A 19,233-nucleotide genomic window follows, 5' to 3' on the forward strand; every position below is an offset into this window, starting at 1 on the left:
CAAATGTTGCTACTATATGTCTCAGTAGCACCATTTGTTAATTTTCTAAAAACAAAAGATCTTTTCAACTTAGAAAAGCCACAATACATTCCTGTCATTTTGTGAACAGATTTTTAGGGTCCCACTAAAACCATGCATTCATTGACTGTTGTCAAATGTGTCTCTGCATCCTGAGAAAGCGGGTGAAACTTAGCCATCACAGATTCAATCTTCTTTGGTGTCTCCACAGAGACATTTATTCTGCTCATTTCATCCCTGTTGGCCTATTCTATTACTCCCCTATGTTCAATTTAAATTATTCTCTTTACAGTTCTCTGTCCTTATTTCATGGAGAATGTGGTTTTGTTTCTTCAGAGTAATACTATCAAAGAGGATGGGGCTATCCCAGCACTCAGGTAGCTGATGCATGAAGACTACTGAGAGTTTGAGGCCAGCCTGGGCTAAGCATAAAAACCTGCTTCAAGAGAAAGAAAGACAGAAAGACAGAAAGACAGACAGACAGACAGACAGGAAGGAAGGAAGGAAGGAAGGAAGAAAGAAAGAAAGAAAGAAAGAAAGAAAGAAAGAAAGAAAGAGTGAAGGAGGGAAGGAAGGAAAGAAGGAAGGAGAGAGAGAAAGGAAGAAAGAAAGAGAGAGAAGAGAAGAGAAGAGAAGAGAAGAGAAGAGAAGAGAAGAGAAGAGAAGAGAAGAGAAGAGAAGAGAAGGGAAGAGAAGTCATAGCTATGTGTGGCATGTGTGTAGCACATGCTTGTCCCAGAAGCTTGAGGTGGAAAGACTTTAAACCTACAAACTGGAGGTCAGTTTGGACAATGTAGTAAGACTCCTTCTAAAAACAGTAAATTATTCCTGGGCTAGAGAGATAGCTTAGCAGCTAGGAGAACCAGCCAGCTACTCTTCCAGAGAACTCATTCCGCTAGAGGTTCAAGTCCCTGCATCTACATGGCAGCTCACAACCATCTAGAACTTCAGTCTCAGATCCAACATCCTCTTCTGGCCTCCAAAAGCCATCAGTAGTGCATGCAGTGCACAGACATACATGCAAGCAAAACACCCATCCACATTAGAAAAACAAACAAACAAACAAAAAACCCACAAAAGGTATCACATACCTTTAATCCCAGCACTGGGCACTGGGGTAGGAGAGGCAGGAAGACTGCCACAATGCCAGCCTGGGGCACATAATGATCTCCATATCAACTAGGTCTACATGGAGAAATGGTAGCTAAAGAAAATTAATAAAACAAAAGAAAATACCTATACCAATACCTAACACTTGTGTATTGATGCTCTTCAAATTTATACATTTGGAGCTGAGACAGGCAGACCAAAGTTCAAGGATATCCTAGGTTATATAGAATGAGTTCTAGGCCAGCCTAGACAAACAAACAAACAAACAAACAAACAAATTAACTTTAAAAATTACCCAAGCCAGGCATGGTAGTTCAGACCTGTAATCGCAGCTCTTGTGAGGCTGAAGTAGGATTACTGTGTGTTCAAGGCCAAGCTGTCTTAGTTAGGGTCGTACTGCTGTGAACAGACACCATGACCAAGGCAACTCTTATAAGGACAACATATAATTGGGGCCAGCTTACAGGTTCAGAGGTTCAGTCCATTATCATCAAAGCAAGAGCATGGCAGCATCCAGACAGGTATGGTGCAGGAGGAGCTGAGAGTCCCACCTCTTGCTCCTAAGGCAATTAGAAGACTGGCTTCCAGGCAACAAAGATGAGGGTCTTAAAGCCCATGCCCATGCCTGTGCCCTTAGTATCACAGCTGATACTAAGATTCCAGATTATGTACTACCTTGGCTTTGGTAAAAACACAGCCTATATGGTCTAAAGCACAGGTTGCCCTCCTATTTTCAATGTGTGAGTAAATCCCCCACGCTTTGTACCAAGTGGATGGAGCAGGCACAACTCCAGTGCAGCCTTGCCTGGCTTGTAGTATCTTCTTCTATTGAACTGCGGTCAATGGAAGCATTTAAGAAACACATGCTATCAATCTCACTTGTCTAGTGTCAGGTGGTCTGTTTGGCAGCTCCTGTAACTTGGGTTTAGGAGTCCCTGTCTTATCAATGGGATAAAGAAGAGGCATTCAAAACAAACATCAAAAAAGACTGGAAAAAAAGAAAGAATAAAGAAAGGAAGGGAGGGAGGGAGGAAGGAAGGAGAAAAGAGTGATGACTGGGTCTGTATAGTGGCACAGGCCTTTATCCCAGCACTCTCTGGAGGCAGAGGCAGATGGACTTTTCTGAGTTCTATATATAAGTTTCAGGCAGGCCAGCCAGGGCTATGCAGTGAGACCTTTTTTAAAATAAGAACACTGGCCAGGCGTGGTGGCGCATGCCTTTAATCCCAGCACTCGAGAGGCAGAGGCAAGTGGATTTCTGAGTTCGAGGCCAGCCTGGTCTACAAAGTGAGTTCCAGGACAGCCAGGGCTACACAGAGAAACCTTGTCTCAAAAAAACAAAACAATAAAAAAAAAAAAATAAGAACACTGATGTGGCTGAGCAGGGTCAGAGTAAGGCAGATCTCTGAGCTGAAGGTCAGCCTGGTCTACAGATGTAGTTCTAGGACAGCCAGAGCTACACACAGAAAACCCTGTCCAAACAAACAAAAAAAGTTAACAAGTAAAGAGAAAAACATAAGGAAAACTAACTTGACCACAGAAAACTGGATAGAGAGAATGACATAATTGGTTCTGCAGATGTACCTGGACAACCAGCAGACTATTTCTTGAAAGGAATCCCGTCCTACCCTGCATAACCTATATTAGAGTTCTAAGCCTCCAAATGTAATAAATCTACATTGGGCTGTGGCTATAACTCAGTGCTTACATGAAGTCCTGGGTTTGAGCTCTATCACAATATAAAACTGAGCAGACCTGTACTTGGGAGTTAAGCAAGAGGATTAGAAGTTCAAGGTCATCCTTTCTTATAGATGGAATTCATGGTCAGCCTGAGAAACAAGAGAACCTGTATCAAAATAACTGTACACATAATAAATCTGGAGCTGAGATGGCTCAGTGGTTAAGAGCACTGACTGCACTTCCAGAGGTCCTGAGTTCAAATCCCAGCAACCACATGGTGGCTCACAACCATCTGTAATAGGATCTGATGCCCTCTTCTGGTGTGTCTGAAGACAGTGACAGTGTGCTCACATACATAAAATTAAATAAATAAATCTTGGAAGGAAGGAAGGAAGGAATGAAGGAAGGAAGGAAGGAAGGAAGGAAGGGAGGGGAAGGAAAGGAAGAAGGAAAGAAGGAAGAAGGAAGACTGTGTTGTTCCCAACTCTTGGCCCTGGTAAGATGTTACGGCAGCATTGAAAAGCAGGTATAGGATGGTCACTGTTGGTGAATGAAATCACAACCCAAATGTCTACTGTGAAGTAGACAACTTCCGGCTTCAAAGAGGAATGTGGGGCTGCTTCTGTGGGAGAACTGTGCCTCTGCACACCAAACTCTGGTGGATGATGAACTTTTAGCTTAGATGTATATATATAAAGCTGGTGCATGGTTTATGTGGAGGTCTGGAGGACATCAGGCACTGCCCTGATGGTGACAGCCTCCCACCTTGCTCACTCTCCACTTTGGATTTTTTGTTTTGTTTTTTGTTTTTTTGAGACAGGGTTTCTCTATATAGCTCTGGCTGTCCTGGAACTCACTCTGTAGAGTAGACCAGGCTCAGAAATCCACCTGCCTCTGCCTCCCAAGTGCTGGGATCAAAAGCGTGTGCCACCACACCCGGCTTCGTATCACTTTTTTTTTTTTTAAGATTTATTTATTTATTAAGTACACGGTATTGCCTGCATTTATGCCTGCAAGCCAGGAGAGGGCACTAGTCCTCATTACAGATGGTTGTGAGCCACCATGTGGTTGCTGGGAATTGAACTCATGACCTCGGGAAGAGCAGACAGTGCTCTTAACTTCTGAGCCATCTCTCCAGCCCTTCGTATCACTTTTTAACTAATGTACGCCTCCATATATGTCTGTGTGAGAGTGTTACATCTGTTAAACTAGAATTACAGACAGTTGTGAACTGGCATATGGATGCTGAGATTTGAACCTGGGTCACTTGGAAAACCAGCCAGTGCTCTTAACCACTAAGTCATCTCTCCAGCCCCCAAAGTAGACAGTTTGTTTGTATTTTTATGTTCCCCAAGGTCTCAACATTCAATTTTGTTTTGGGAGTGACGGCTCACACTTTTGATCTCAAGTACCGGGAGAAGCGAGTAGTTCTCTGTGAGCTCAAAGCCAGCCTTGGTTTACATAGAGAGCTCTGGGCCTGCCAAGGCTACACAGTAAGACTTTGTTTCTAAATAATAAAACATCGAAATAAAATAATAGTAGAGTTATATTCTAATACTAAGGAGCCACCTGTACTTGACCACTGTAAACTTCTTTGTAAGATACAAAATAAAAAGAAGTATCTATCACTACCCTAAGTAAACTCTCTTTACTATTTGCGAAGCAGAAGAGGTGTTTTGGTCTTGTGTTGAAGGGAAAGTCTCTAGTTCCCTGGAGCCTGCTATGTAGCCAAGGAGGGCCGTGAGCGTCTCACCATGTAGCTAGCACCTATGTATGTGCTGGGGTTACACAGACACTCAACCGATTTCATGGACGCATGCAGAATTTTCAAACCCTTGTTCTACATATTTACTCCAGACAGACTTGGTGATGACCTAATGAGACTTTTATTATCTACCTTTGTCTCTCATTTTGCCATGTCAGTGTCTTTTCTCCTGAGTTGTCACCTAGTAGGGACAGTAACTGAGTTGTGGAAACAACTTCCTGATGATTATGGGCAATATACTCAATAATATCTCACTTATGACTTTGTATTTGTTACTCCAGTCTATTTTGATACGAGACAATATGCACAAGATAGGACAGTAAGGCAGCCGGGCAAGACCAAAGTCCATGGCTTCTGTGGGTGTTTTGAATGGCATCAGCTCCCACAGGCTCATGTTTGTATGCTTCGTCTCCTGCTGATATCAGTCATTAGGGGTGACCTTGTTGGAGGAGGTGTGTCACCCCAGGCCCAGTGTGTCTGTCTGTCTGTCAGTCTCTGCCTACTGCCTGCCATTAAGGATGTAGAGTTCTCAACTACTGCTCCAGTACCTTCCTGCCTGTTGCCACGCTCCCCACCATAATGCTAAGAAACTAACCCTCTGAAACTGTGAGCAAGCCCCCATTTAAATGCTTTCCTCTATACAGGTTGTCTCAGTCATGGTGTCTCTTCACAAAGCAATACAAAAGTGACAAAGGCAGCCAGTCCAGTCTACATAGTGAGTCCCAGGGATGTGTAGACCTGACACTTATAACTCTAGCTCCTGCAATCTGACACACTTCTTGGATACCTGCAACCAGATGATACACACACACACACACACACACACACAAAAGCTTTAAACAAACAAATAATAGGGCTGGAGAAATGGCTCAGTGGTTAGCAAAACTGCTATTCTTGAAGAAGCCCTGAGTTCAGTTCCCAGCACCCATATCTGGCAACTCAGAACTGCCTCACACTCCAGGGGATACCACTGGCCTCCTTAAGTACAACAGACAAACAGACAGACACACCCCCACATACCACGACATTGCCAATGTAGTGGCTCAAGCCTTCAATCCTAACACCCAGGAGGCTGATTGCATTTGGTCATATTGGCTGAGTACCTGTTTAGCATATCAAAGGCATCAAGTTTAATATCCATCATCAAAATGAACAACCAATCAAGCACACACATACTCACACCATTAATGTACAACATATAATGCTTACCTAGGTACTCATTCTTACCCTGTACTCGATATGAAATGAACAAGGCTCTTTAGGACACCTTTTATCTCTTCTTTCTTATTTTTAGGCGTTGGGGATAAAATGCAGGGCCTCACATTGAAGTACTCTAATACTGAAGTACATTCTCACATCTCCAGGTAAAAGATCTGCTCATGGAGCCAAGTGTAGTGGTGTACAATGATTCCAGTGTTTGGAAGGCAGAGACAAGAACTTTGAGAGTTCAAAGCCAGCTCAGGCTGGAGCTTAGTAAGATCTTGTTTAAAATAGACAAAAATTAGATTTGTTGAATGACTGTAAGATCAAGCCACCATCGAAGTGCTGAAAATCTAGACCAGCATTGAAGTACAGTAGACAAAAAGCACCACACACTAGACTGTGGCAAGCAATGTACTCTGAAATGTTTGCCTCAGTTGCTTCTAAGATTTGCTTGAGTTACATGAGAGCCTATCTAGAAACAGAAACAAGTGTTTAAAATATTTATATGTTAACTTTTTGTGTGTAGTGCTAAAAATCAAACATGAGACTTTATATATGCTATATCCACAGCCCTGAGAATTTTTTGTTTTGTTTTGTTTTTTCGAGACAGGGTTTCTCTGTATAGCCCTGGCTGTCCTGGAACTCACTTTGTAGACCAGGCTGCCCTTGAATTCAGAAATCCACCTGCCTCTGCCTCCTGAGTGCTGGGATTAAAGGTGTGCACCACCATGCCCAGCTTGAGAATTTTTAATATTTAGAAATCTTAACATTTAATGTTTAAAAATTAGTAATCTTAGCCTGGCTGTTCTGGAACTCACTATGTAGACCAGGCTGGCCTCAAACATAGAGATCCACTTGCCCCTGCCTCCTGAGTGTGGGACTAAAAGTGTATGCCACCAGCCTACTTTATTCTTCAAGTTTTATCTGACTAGTTGTGAAAGAAATTTGTACATGTTTAGTGAACTGTTAGCTACTTACTATTTAATGAACTGTTCGTTTAATATGTTTATTACATTAACAGATTAAGTACTAGATAATGAATACATAATGCACAAAAGATTATATGCTTGTAGTGGGGCTGGAGAGATGGCTGGGTGGGTAAAAGCACTGGCTGCTCTTCCAGAGCCTGGGTTTGATTCCTAGAATCCAAATGATAGCTCAAACTGTTTGGAACTCTAGTTCCAGGGGATTCAATGCTATTTTCTGGTTTCCATGGGCATTACATGTATGCGGTACATACACACACACACACAATATGCAGAAAACACACACAGGTTATAGGCCTTTTCTTTCATATCAAGCCTTTGGAACATCACCGATCATTAAAAGCTGGAAGCAGGAGCATGGCATATATACCTATAATCCCAGCCCCTGGGAGGCTAAGTCCAGAGCACCCTGAATTTGAGGGCTCTGCTACCATCTCACCACAGGAGTCCTGGGATTACAGGTGCATGGTAACATTCCTAGCTTATATGTGGTATCAGGGATTGAACCTGGGTCAACAGGTCCTTATGGATGGTGCTTTTACCTGCTGAACCATCTCCCCAGTCTTCACAGTGTAGTCTATGGGTTTTCAGCCTTGCTGCCATTGGCAATCTGCTGTTGATGTATTCTGATGGCATCAAGATTCTTAACTTGCTTTGTGTGTAGTCTATGAGGAAAATACTAAGAACCCCACAGGTGGATGTAATAACTAAGTAACCACTGATAGGCTGACTACTGTCAACTATGTCTCTCCTACCTTCTCTTACTGTGGTCATCTGCATTTTTTCCCTCTCTTACAAAGACTAGGCTATAAATGGCCTTACCAACAATGCATACAGCCCTTTCCTTTTCTCTATTTACTGACTACAAATGCCTACTGTCTCAAAAAACAAAGGAGACTGCACATGTTGGTGCATGCCTTTAATTCTAGCACTTGGGAATCAGATAGATCTCTAAGTTCAAGGCCAGCTTGGTCTATAAAGTGAGTTTCAAGCCAGCTAGTGAAATATTGCCTACACACACACACACACACACACACACACACACACACACACACACACACACGGTGGCTTACAACCCTCTGTAATTCCAGTACCAGGGGATCTCATGCCCTCTTCTGGACTCTGTAGACACGCACATGGTGCACACAAATCCACACAGGCAAAAACCCCATACACATAAAATAATTCAAAAATGTGTCTCGTCCACATGCACAGCCCACAGGAACCAGAGCAAATGACCCTGCAAGAGTCCCACATCTTCCATCCCACACCCACTTCTGAGCATATGTTCCTCATATCCTGCAGTGGGCAGAATCACCCACACCAGCTACATCTTTTTCTTGTCTAGGATTCAGGGCTGAATTCATGTGATGTGTTGTCAGAACTGTTACATCCAGCCCCACTGGTCCTTCCTCCTCTCCCTGTCTCATACACAGCCAGCCAGTCTTTCTTCCAGAGACCTTCTTTTCAGAGGGACCTATGTCTCCTGGACTCTATCTTTGGCATTTCTCATTAACTCTTCTCCCTAAGGTTTTCAGCTTACTCAGAACACCTGGGTCTGTAAATAAGATGGTGAGATTTCCCTCACCAATTGGAGGAGATATGGCCTGAGAGACTTCCAATCTTCACTTTTCTCTGCCCATGAGAAGGTACTTATCTAGGGATTGGGGCTTGCAGGGCATAAATATAATAAATGTGTTAAGAGGTTTCTTGTGAAACATGAGTGGGACTTCTGGCACCTCTAAGATAAACCCTGAGGTTTATTTTACCTGCTTATCTGAGACCCCAGTGAGGTCTTCTACAAACAACAAGCTCAGCAGTATTCACAGGCCTTTAATCCACAACTTTCTGGTCATATTCCATCCCTGCCCCAAGACGGCATTAGGGAAGGATGAAGACACATGTAGGCCACAGGATACACTCAAGGAAGGACTGGAGTCAGGCTGAAGCCTGGGCAGGGAGGTCCTGGCCCCAGGAGATGAGGGAGTTGCTGGCCTGGGCAAGCTCTGTGATGGACACCCGGCCCCGCTGTCGGATGAAATTGGCCACGGCAGCCAGTTCCTCTGGGGTTATGTAGATAAACTTGCCCCGGTCGTCAATCACACCTGTGGGGACATGCACGTAGTAGGACTGAGTCCTCCTGGGCTTTCTCTACCTAACCTGAGAATTTCCATCTATTCCTTTATAACTGATCTCCTGTCAGCCTTCCTGGGTACATCAAAGCCCATGTGGGTGAGTTGCACAAATCCTTTCTTCCCATGCCTCACTCCAAAGCTAGGCGGAGGCTTCTAGGTCTTCCTTGTGACCAAGTCCAATTCCTAAGTGTCCCTCACTGCGTATCCCTCCTGCCCCGGAGAGGCCAGGCTGCCTTTGGAACAAGTCTGAGGCCTCTGTGCTCACTCAAGCCCCACAGGTCAGGGCCTGTTTGTAGGCTTGGCTCTCACCTGTTAGAGTCCCCTCCGTCAGCAGGTCCTGGATGCGGTTTATGGCGTCCTGTGAGGAAACCAAGTCTCAGAGCTCGTTTCGTGGTTCCCATACCCACAGACCCATCATTTCTCCTCTCTCTCCCTAGGGTGCTACTCCTGCTGTGGCTGTGGTTCTCCTAGGAGGGAGTCCTGACTGAAGGGGCTCTGATCATTGGAAATGCCAAGCCCCGACGGAAGCTCTCTTCCAGCCGGAAAAGGAATAGTGGAGATGTCCCATGGCAAGACAACCTCTGGCAAGAAGTAACTAGATTTGGGCTGCGCTGGTCACAGGACAGTATAGCACTTGACTTTCCTTTTTCTTTCCTGTTCTTTTCATCTCTGTAGAAATGCAGAATTCCTGGAGTGTAAAGAAATCCCTACACTCTGTTCACTCTTGGTTGGGGACAGTCTGAAAGGGCATCACAACTTACCATCTTCAGGCCAGCCTCCTACTCTCTACTGGCCACAGACCCTGTAGCTATATTCCATATTCTCAGGCTTACCTGAGTCCTTAGGCCCATCTGGAAAGCCAGATCTTCCAAAAGCACAACCTTGGACTTCTACAGATAAAAGGGAGAGGAGAGAGAGAGGCTGAGACCACTTGGCCAGCTCTATGACAGTGTGATGCCCTATCTTTAAAAAAAGGTGGAGGGCACCTAAGAAACAATATGCAGAGCTGTCTTCTGGATTCTACATTCACACACACACACACACACACACACACACACACACACACACACACACCATTTCTTTAAACCAACATTTTCTAATTAATTAATTAATTAATTAATTAATGTGTGTGTGTGTGTATGTGCAACAACACACATGTAGAGGGCTCAGAGGACAACTTCCAGAAGTTGGTTCTCTCTAATCACCATGTGAATCCAAGGACTAAACTCAGATCTTAAGGTTTGACATCAAGTATCTGTACCTGCTGAGCCATCTTGCCAGCCCAAAAGTTGGTCTTTTGTTTTCAAGTTTTTAAAAATAGAAAATGGTTACCTAAGCCAGGTGTTGTGGTGCATATCTGTAACCTCAGTATTTGACAGAAAGAGGCAGGAAGGTCAGGAGTTCAAGACTGTACATTCATACACATTTAAAGGAAAAAAGAAGAACTGCAGGAATGGTAAACAAGAGTCAGTACCTACCGCTGAGCTAAAAGCCTATCTGGTGAAACAGACATACACAGACCAGATGATAACAGGCCTGAGGTCTTTCACAAGGCCCAGAGACTTGTTTCTCTCTTGTGTTTGCCTCACATTCTTCTGCTTCGATCTCCACTGTCCTGAGAGGTGTACACTTCTTTTCACTCAGCCTCTTCACACTGTCTGAGGCATAACCCTCTCTCACCTGGAATGGCCAAATAACTATCACTAAGGCTGGCAAGATGGTTGCCAGGCAAGTGCTTTTGTGCTTCTGAGGACGTGAGTCCAATACCTAGAACTCACATAAAGAAGCTGGGTGTGGCTGGAAGTGGCAGTGCTCGAACTCAGGAGGCAGAGGCCGATGGATTGCTGAGAGCTCAAGACTAGCCTGGTCAATGGAGTGAGACCCTGTCTCAAAAGCAAGCAAGCAAGCAAGCAAGCAGCTGGGTGTGGCAGCACTGCGCACTTGGAACCTCACTGCTGGAAAGGTAGACAGGTAGTCTATTTGGCTCACTGGCCAGCTAGGATAGCCTGCATGGTGAGTCCCAGAACAGCAAAACAAAGTACATCACTCCTCCTTGCAAGAAAAAAAAGGTGGACAGTACCCAAGGAATAAACAATACCTGAAGGCCCCCAGATATGTATCTCTGTGCTCACCAGTACATGGGAGCACCCACACTATACAAACACACACAAAGCAGCCCTGTGAACAGTGACAGTGTTCTCCCTCTGTGGTCCTGGGCCGTGTCTCATGACTGCTCTTGCACTCTTAGTAGAAACTTTAGCTCCAAACAGCTCACACAAGGAGTCACAGCTGGGTCCACGCATGCATCTGCCCCCACCTTTGCCACATATAGCATACGATTTGAGAGAAGGCGGTCCTTCGCATTTCTGTGAATCTTCCACAGCAAATGAGCTGGGGGAGTAATGACATGGTGACACCTCCTCAGCTACATATGGCATGTGACTTGTTGGAATGCCAACCCGTATGTGCAAGCAGGGGTGCGGGGTTGGGGTGGAGGGTTGGGAAGGATACAATCAAGAGGCAGCCGGGCCAGGGAGTGGGCAAGCGCAAAATGATCTGGCCAGCAGCTTCTACCTGTGACATAAACCAGGCACTAGGCTCTCCGGAGTCCCCTTCTATGCTGCCTGGTTCCTGAGGATCTGGCCCGAGGCAATGTTAGAGTCAAAGTGTACCTGCACAAACATTCCTAGCCATGGTAGGAAGGAGAACAGACATCCTTACTGTTGACATGAAGTGGGTTGTGTGCAGAAACCCTCCTCCAGTTCTGAAAATCTGTCTCAAGGGTCAGATCCCTTGGCGTGAGGAAGGTGGATAGAGTGAATTTCAGAAGTCCTCTTTCTTCCTCCAAGCGTTTGGAGAAGACCAAGAGTAGACTCTCCAGGGAACCACCAAAGGCAAGAGCCAGAACTACCTAGGAACTTTCTTCTGGCCCCTGCAGAAATGAGGGTAAAATTGAAGTTGCCCCCTAAATCTACCTGGGAGGCCTTGTGAAGGAAGTATTTTAGACCTATGCTGCTTCCCACTCTACAGGTAGAGGCAGATAGTTCTCAACAACAGGACATTGTGAAGTCACGCTCAGAGCAGTGTGCCAGGGTGGAGTGTGGGCTTCATCAAAGGAGAAGGCTTACAACCTAATGGAAAAGGACCCTCTGGAAGATGCTATGGCTTCTCCCTCTCAGGGATTCTGGGCCCCAGACATGAGCCCAGTCCCTCACTGCTGCTGGGAGATATCTAAGCCCTGCTCTCTTTTAGGAGAGGTGGGGGAGGATTATGCAAGCCCCAGCTTCTTGGCAGCCCCTGGTACCACCCCCAGTATCGCCCCCGCTCCCTCTGCACTCCTTCCCTCAGCTGCCTCTGCACCTCTGAGCTGCACTTGAAAACCTCTCCCCTTCTCGCATCCTTTGTGGGAGACAAGTTGCTTAGCAGCAAACGGATCAGGATGTGCTTATGCAACCCAGAGCAGCATCCGGACAGCCTGTGGAGTGGCTGTGGATGGAGGGACACTGCCGACTGCTCAGGATTGCAATGGAAACACTATCCTACTTCTTCTTGAAGGCCCAAACTCCCAGTCAGGACCACAGAGCATTTGTTCCGATTCAGTGGAACCTCAGCGTGACAGAGCTGACAGAAAACACATGTGAATTGACTTCAAAACATGATGACTCATTGAGCGTGGGGTCTGAAGAGCAGAGGGACTGTCAGTCAAGTATTAGGAAGCTATTGGAGGCTCCCACGCAAACCTCTGTCCTTCTCTACCTTCCAGGTCTGAAGAAAAGGAACTTTCCTGGCCAAGAACCAGCAGCCAACCCTTCTGGACCCCATGCCCATGACCCAACATTGAATGAGATAGACACACCTGCTTGGTCCTGAGAACATATACAAAATATACATAGACGCACGCATACTCACCTGCAGGAAAAGATATCAGAATTCTCTGAGCCTCTTACCTTGATGTAATTGATGAATTCTGTCAGGAAGCTGTGAGACTGAAGGGCAGAGAAAGCAGTGAGTGCCACCCCTGGTTGGAGGCCTGCTCACCCCCGCATGCTGCCCGCCTGCAGCCTGTCTTCTGTTCCCACCCCATCACCTGCTTTCATAAGAGGTAAGGACCTACACTTACTGGCACTCGACTCGCTTCTCAGTACACAGTCCCAAGTGTCTAAGGTGGTGTGGACGGCCTCGGACTTAACACACACTACCCTCATGGCACAGATCTCCCAGGAGTGATGGGCCCACCTGCTCCTCAGTCATGGTTTCGCTAACACCTTCTTCTTCTACCACGAAGGCCTCCTTCAGTTTCAGGTACTCCTCGTGCTCCCGCCGGGCCTGCTCCTCCTGAGCCTTCCTCTCTTCCTCCTCCTGTGGACACAGAGGAAGAGGCAGGTATTTGGGGCAGCTGCCCACTCACATCTGTTCCTGTCTGCAGGATACAAGCTTATGCACTCCAGAGACGGTGCTTCTTCAAGACTTTCACCCTTTGGTCTCAAGCTAACCAACAGGCAGAGGCTCTCCTCATCCGCCCTATCATTGCCCAGGCCACGCTGCCCGGACCCTTCCCCTGTCCTCTTGCTCAGGAGATTTACTTAGGAAAAAAAATCTTGAAAACCTTGCCGCAACTTCTTCCTGGTCATGTCTAGGTCTGAACAAGCAGCAGATTCTATACCCTACCGGCTGGCACATAGTCAGCCCACTGTTTCCTACCAGCCACGCACACAGCCAGCTCACTGTAGTCTGGCTTCTGAATCACCTGAGAAGAGAGTCTCACTAAAGAACTGTTCTGACTGCCTTGCTTGATGCGGGAAGGTCCCCCTTCCCGTGGCAGCCCAGACCAAAACGGCAGATCAGAAGATTGCCTCGCCCCCGCTCAGGCAGTCTCTCTGCTCACCTCCCTCTCCCATGGAGGCCAAAAGTCGGTACCAGATCTCAAGCTGGGGTTGCCAGTGTTTGTGTGCTACTTGGTAAGGGCGCTGGGATCCAAACTCTGGTCCTCCCATAGAGCAGTGAGCCCTTACCCACTGACCATCTCTCTGCTTCCTAACTGTGGCAGAACAGTGACTTATTTCCACACAAGTATGAGGAGATGGAGAAAAATAGTAAAAGCATACAGCAATAGTTCAAAAGTGGAGCACTTCCCTGGAATACACAGGCTGTGTTCAATACTCAGTCCTGGGGATAAAGAAAACCAAACAAAGAAAACGACGACAACAACAAGAACAAGCAAACCCCAGCATAACTCCAGATTACGTCATCCCAGGACTCCAAATGCAGGGTAAGCAAAGTACAAGTTCAAGGCCAGCCTGGGCTACAGAGAGTTTTAGATCTATTTTTACATAGTAAGACCCTCTCTCAAAACAAAACACCCCACAAAAAACAAAACAACAAAAAAAAAACAAATTAATTCAAAATAAAATTTAGAACAGGGTGTGGTGGTCCTTTAGTCCCTGCACTTGGGAGGCAGAGGCAGAGGCAGGAGGATCTCTTGAGCTTGACCTCTTGAGTTTGAGACTAGCCTCATCTATAAAGCAAGTTCCAGGACAGCCAAGGCTATATACTGTACAAAGAAACCCTATCTAAAACAAAACAAAAACAAACGATAATAAACAAACAAATAAACAAACAAATCTCAGGGCTGGAAAGATGGCTCAGCAGTTAAGAGCACTGGCTGCTCTTGCAGAGAACCCAGTTTGGTTGTCAGCACCCATATGATGGCCCCTATTTTTTTTTTTTAATCTAAAAGACAAAGGAAAATAAAAATAAAAACTAGCCAATCCAAATCAAGATACATTTTACAGATTAGTTTTCCAATATCCTTCAAAGCTAGTAAGATGATAAACAAGGAAACCCTGACAATCAACCCCCACGGAGGCCTAAGAAGACAAAACAAGTGACCAAACATAGTGTGTTAAATATGGCCCTGCAAAACAAAAATACCGGGGCTGGAGAGATGGATGGTTAGAAGCACTGACTGCTCTTCCAGAGGACCTGGGTTCAACTCCCAGTGTCCACATGGGAGCTCACAACAGTCTCTAACTACAGTTGAGGGGGATCTGATGTCCTCTTCAGGCCTCTGAGCTTATTTGCAGATAAAGCACCCATATACATAAAATAAAATTAAATAAAATATTAGGGCCAGTGGGGATGCATGAAGCTCAGTTAGTAGGATTTTTGCCTACCAAGTTCTGGGTTCAATTCCTATCTAAGCCAGGCATGTGAATAAAGTGTGCCACTTAATTTAAGGATGTGCTATTATTCTTGTGAGAAATATACCAATACATGAAAAACTAAAACAGGGAGAAAGCCAGAACAAAGGAGGTATATTAGGCATGACCGTTACTCAAAGGTGAAGAACTTTCTCTGTCATGCCCTTCACTGACATTCCTACAGTGTGCATGGCCAGGCTTCCTCCAGACATACAGAGTTCTGGAACAAGCCAACCAGACGCCCTTGTGCTTTATGCATACTACAGGTTTGCACTTTCCCCTTTCTTAGAAACCAGGTTCTAGAATAATCTGGCAAATAAGAATTCATTAATCATCTTTCAATGGTGGCTCCAGTTCTCCTATGCTAGGCCCGAACGCATTCACTGTCTCCTAAGACTGCGGACAATCTCAGGGTCCTCAGGGTCCGGGACTGCTGGACTTCTCTATCGACTTTGTTCCTCGTTGCTTTCTCAGTTCCAGACACTCTGACCCTGTTCAAATGTCTGGGTACCCGTAGCTCATGCTCACAAGAATCCCCAGCTCTGGGCTGGAAGGAGCTCAGCACTTAAGAGCATTGGTCGCTCTTCTAGAGGACCTGGGTTCCAATCTGGAACCCAATGGTGGCTCACAGCTATTTGTAATTCCAGTCTTCTGGCCTCTATAGGCACCAGGGATATTCACAGTGTACAGACATACATGCAAGCAAAATACCCATACACGTAAAAGGCTTTGTTTTGGTTTTTTGGAGACAGGATCTCTCTACATAGCCCTGGCCATCCTGGAACTTAAGAGATTGGCCTGTCTCTGACTCCCAAAGTATAAAAACCCTGTACCATCATACCCAGCTCCTTTTTTCAACCCCCCACCCCATACACATAAAATTGAGGGGGTGTGTGTGTGAAAGAGACTCTCAGGTCAAAGCCATGCTCTTTCGGCAGGTGATGTTCTGAGGCAGGCCCTTGTGCTGGGTCCATGGTCAATCCTTAGTTTTGAAGACAGGAGTTAGCTAGTTAGTCCAGGTTGTCCTCCTGCCTCAGCTTCTCAAGTGATTATAGGTAGGAGTGGGATTATAGGTAGGAGTCACCACCATACCCAGTACCATGGCCTATCCTGTAGGATGGAGACATTTGGGAGCAAGGTTAGATACTAATGGGCCAGGCAACAGGGTCCAGGGTCAATCTTACCTTCTGTTCTTCCTTCAGGCGAAGCCGTTCCTCTTCCTTCTTCCATTCGGCCTCACGTTGGGACTCTAGGCGTTTCCGTTCTTCACGTTCAGCCTCCTCTGCCTAGAGAGAGATTTCTATAGCACATTTCCTCTTCCTCTAGCTAGTTTTCTCACCCCCCACAGAGGCCAAAGAAAGCCACTGCCTGGGCCAGGACAAGGGCTAAGACTGCAGGCCACAAAGCCAGGGAGACAGCAAACACCAGCAGAGCGTAAAAGGAACCCCAAGGGCAGTCTGTCATGGGAACTAGAGATTGGTTCTTTTCCTACCCCTTGGAGCTATTCCCCAACCTCTTGCTTGCCTCTCGCTGAGCCTTTCGAGCCTGTTTTTCCTCTAGCTTCCGTAGTTTCTTGGCTCCAATTTTCCCTGTTGGGTGAACTTCTGCTGGCTTCTCAATGCCTTCTTCCTCCTGGGCTGAGTATGATCAGACAAAGACAATCTGAGTCCTAGACAGAGAAGACTCACCCCCGCCCCTTGTGACTTTCTTTAAGGGATAGGGTAGGGGTGGTTTCTACCTACCTCTGCTTTCCAGAAGCATCTACCATATATGTGCATACACATACCAGTGTAAGAACAAACACATTATGTACTTGGGGGGTGGTGGTGGTGGTGGAAGGCCACACACAGGGACAAAGGAGACTTAGATACTGCACAGCTGTAAGATGTCAATACCTGAATGTTTGAGACTCATATGTACCTGCAGAAGTCCCTAATTTCTGTCTCTGTGCCAAACCTCCAAGGAAGTTTATTCCTGCATAAATCCAACGTCCTGTATGTTCTAGTCAGGAACTGATGAGTGTCTCAGACTCCTTCAACCTTACCTACAACCTCCCAAAGGAGCTTTATCTTTAAAATAAAGGATGCTTTATCGTAACAGAGCCAGACAGAAAAAAATAACCCTAACCTCAGGACTACTCCAGGGCCAGCTGAAAATAACTGATACGCTGATGCCTGGGCCTCAGAGTATAGGACCCAAATCTGAGACAGGACGGACGGTGAAGAGAGGGTCTCTTTGTTGCGGCTGGGTGCTGCTTTTGAAACGGCTATATAAGCATGGCTGGCCTGAAACTTCCCATGCTCCTGCCTCTGTTTTCTGAGTGCAGGAGTTATAAGCATGCACACATACCCACTGAAGGTCTCTTTTTAAGACAAAGGGGCTAATAATCCCAAGGAGTCAAAGCCAAAGCCCAATTTCCCCTAAATTCTCTTCTTCCTACCAAGCCAGACTTCAAGTACTAGAGAAGACACATTCTTTCCCACAACCATGCGGATTTTGTAAGACTCCAAGTGTCTGCTGTGTGGATGTAAATATCAGCTGAAATGTCTCTATTTCTAAGCACTTATTCTAGGGTTACAGCTAATTGCACTGAACCAAGATGAAGGAAGTGACGCCCAATAGAACAGGGATTGAGTTAAGAAATGCTGACTTCAAGGACCAAAGCCCAGGCCCAAGACTCCAGTCCTACCACTAAATGTCCTTCCTCCACTGGCTTCATGCTCCTTGTGTGTCTCTAGCTTGGGAGACTTCCGAACGCCTTTAATCCAGCCCTCCCCCAGGCTGGGCCCTCTTACCTGGAATAACAGTTTGACCCACATTCTCATCCCCGTCTTCCCAGGCCACTCGCTGGGCTCGACGCTGGGCCTGTAGACGGCTGCCCAAGTCCCTCCGACGCCGGGGTCTGCTTCCAGTTCTCTGTTCTTCAGACTCCTGGGGCAAAGAGCGGCCTACCTGGCCTGCTCCTGCCCTCTCTTCCTCATTGTGCAGTGGTTCTCCGTCAGCTTTTGGGAGGGAGGAATCATAACACTGTCAAGCAGCCCATCTTCAAGAGAGTGAAGCACAGGATCTTGGGAGTCTCATCCCCCTGCTGAACCACCTCAGACTATTGCTGCCCACAGCACCAAGTCCCAACTTAGGTTTGTCAAGGCCTTTTTTGTACGCACACTTTGGCCTGATGCTCACTTCTCATTTCCTACCTCCTTTGATATCTTCATCTTGAACAGGCGACCTGTGAGGATACTCTCACCCTGAGGTTTACAGATCTCGCTCCATGCCCGCTGCAAGATTACATTTACTTCTTGCTATGTTATGATTTTATAGGGTACGCCAACCAGAGACTACATGTCACAGTCGAGGCTGAATCGTCCCTCCCTGGAAGACTTGTTGGCAATCAGCTTTACCTCAGCTTCTGTCTCTTCTGCCCGTGGGACACAGAGGTGCTCTGAGGTGGCTTATGGGGTCAGGCATCAGAGAGATATATAGAAACTCCTACACTTACGTGAAATGTTAGTAAGGGGGACTGTCAGGTTGTCAGTGCCAGGCCACTTCTAACCCTGGTGGAGGCGAGGCAAAGCAGCATGGGTGCCCTCTTTGGCGGGAGATGCATTCAGTTTCCTAAGGCTGCTTAGCCCTCCTACTCCTAGTAAGCGGAACACACTGGGCAGGATTAGAAAACCGGCAGCCTCTCCTATTGGTGCAGAGTAGAAAGGCAGGCTTGGTTCCTAGGTTGCATCCCCAGCTCTGGGCTCCGCGCTAATTCCGAGTGTGTCCTAAGGCGCGTGCGCAAAGCTCGGGCCAGCGCACAAGCTCCTCGTAAGCACAGGAAAGCTCGTCAGTGCATGCGCACGAGTCGAGGGCCTACCAAAGCCCAGGAACTCTGAAAAACGGATTCCTCCAGCCCTGGGACGGCGGCACCTCCTACCTGCTGCCGCCCGACCCCGGCTGCGAGTCAGGAAGAGGATCAGGCCGATGAGCAAAACTGCCGCCACCAGATACACCCAGGGCCCCACCATGACGACAGACAGCCGGGCAGCGCAGCCAGCGCGCCTGCGGGATCCGGATCGCCAGGCCCCGCCCACTACCGTCCGCCCTGCCCAGCCGCTCGCTGAGCTCCGCCCCCACCCTGGGCTTGACCT

The 19,233-nt window shown here is 46.7% G+C and overlaps 1 protein-coding gene and 1 long non-coding RNA gene across 6 annotated transcripts in view; one reads left to right on the forward strand and one right to left on the reverse strand.

Moving 5' to 3' along the window:
• Gm52563 overlaps positions 1-9,785 on the forward strand; it is a 19,799-nt gene extending 10,014 nt beyond the window's left edge. For both annotated transcript variants that reach the window (XR_003954061.1, XR_003954060.1), the window contains exon 3: positions 9,335-9,785. This is a non-coding gene — a long non-coding RNA (predicted gene, 52563). The remainder of the gene's footprint in view (positions 1-9,334) is intronic.
• Positions 8,578-19,199, reverse strand: Ddrgk1 (DDRGK domain containing 1). Of its 4 annotated transcripts, XR_001783204.2 has the most exons (10): positions 19,020-19,199; positions 17,893-18,099; positions 16,622-16,734; positions 16,282-16,383; positions 13,134-13,256; positions 12,845-12,883; positions 10,376-10,577; positions 9,731-9,787; positions 9,207-9,255; positions 8,578-8,867 (listed from the first exon to the last, which is right to left on the reverse strand). XR_001783204.2 is itself a non-coding variant. In NM_029832.2 (9 exons), the coding sequence occupies exons 1-9, from the start codon at positions 19,108-19,110 to the stop codon at positions 8,701-8,703; spliced, it is 948 nt and encodes a 315-aa protein (NP_084108.1). In that variant the 5' UTR covers positions 19,111-19,190; the 3' UTR covers positions 8,628-8,700. The 4 variants fall into 4 exon arrangements, 3 of the variants coding, with proteins under 3 accessions (NP_084108.1, XP_006500453.1, XP_006500454.1); NM_029832.2 differs by lacking the exon at positions 10,376-10,577 and having other exon boundaries at positions 8,628-8,867; positions 19,020-19,190; XM_006500391.4 differs by lacking the exons at positions 8,578-8,867; positions 9,207-9,255; positions 9,731-9,787; positions 10,376-10,577 and adding exons at positions 10,755-11,288; positions 11,472-11,583.
• Between the last annotated feature and the right edge of the window lie 34 nt (positions 19,200-19,233).

Source organism: Mus musculus, chromosome 2 (assembly GCF_000001635.26).
Source record: "Mus musculus strain C57BL/6J chromosome 2, GRCm38.p6 C57BL/6J".
In the NCBI taxonomy this organism is placed as follows: Eukaryota; Metazoa; Chordata; class Mammalia; order Rodentia; family Muridae; genus Mus; species Mus musculus.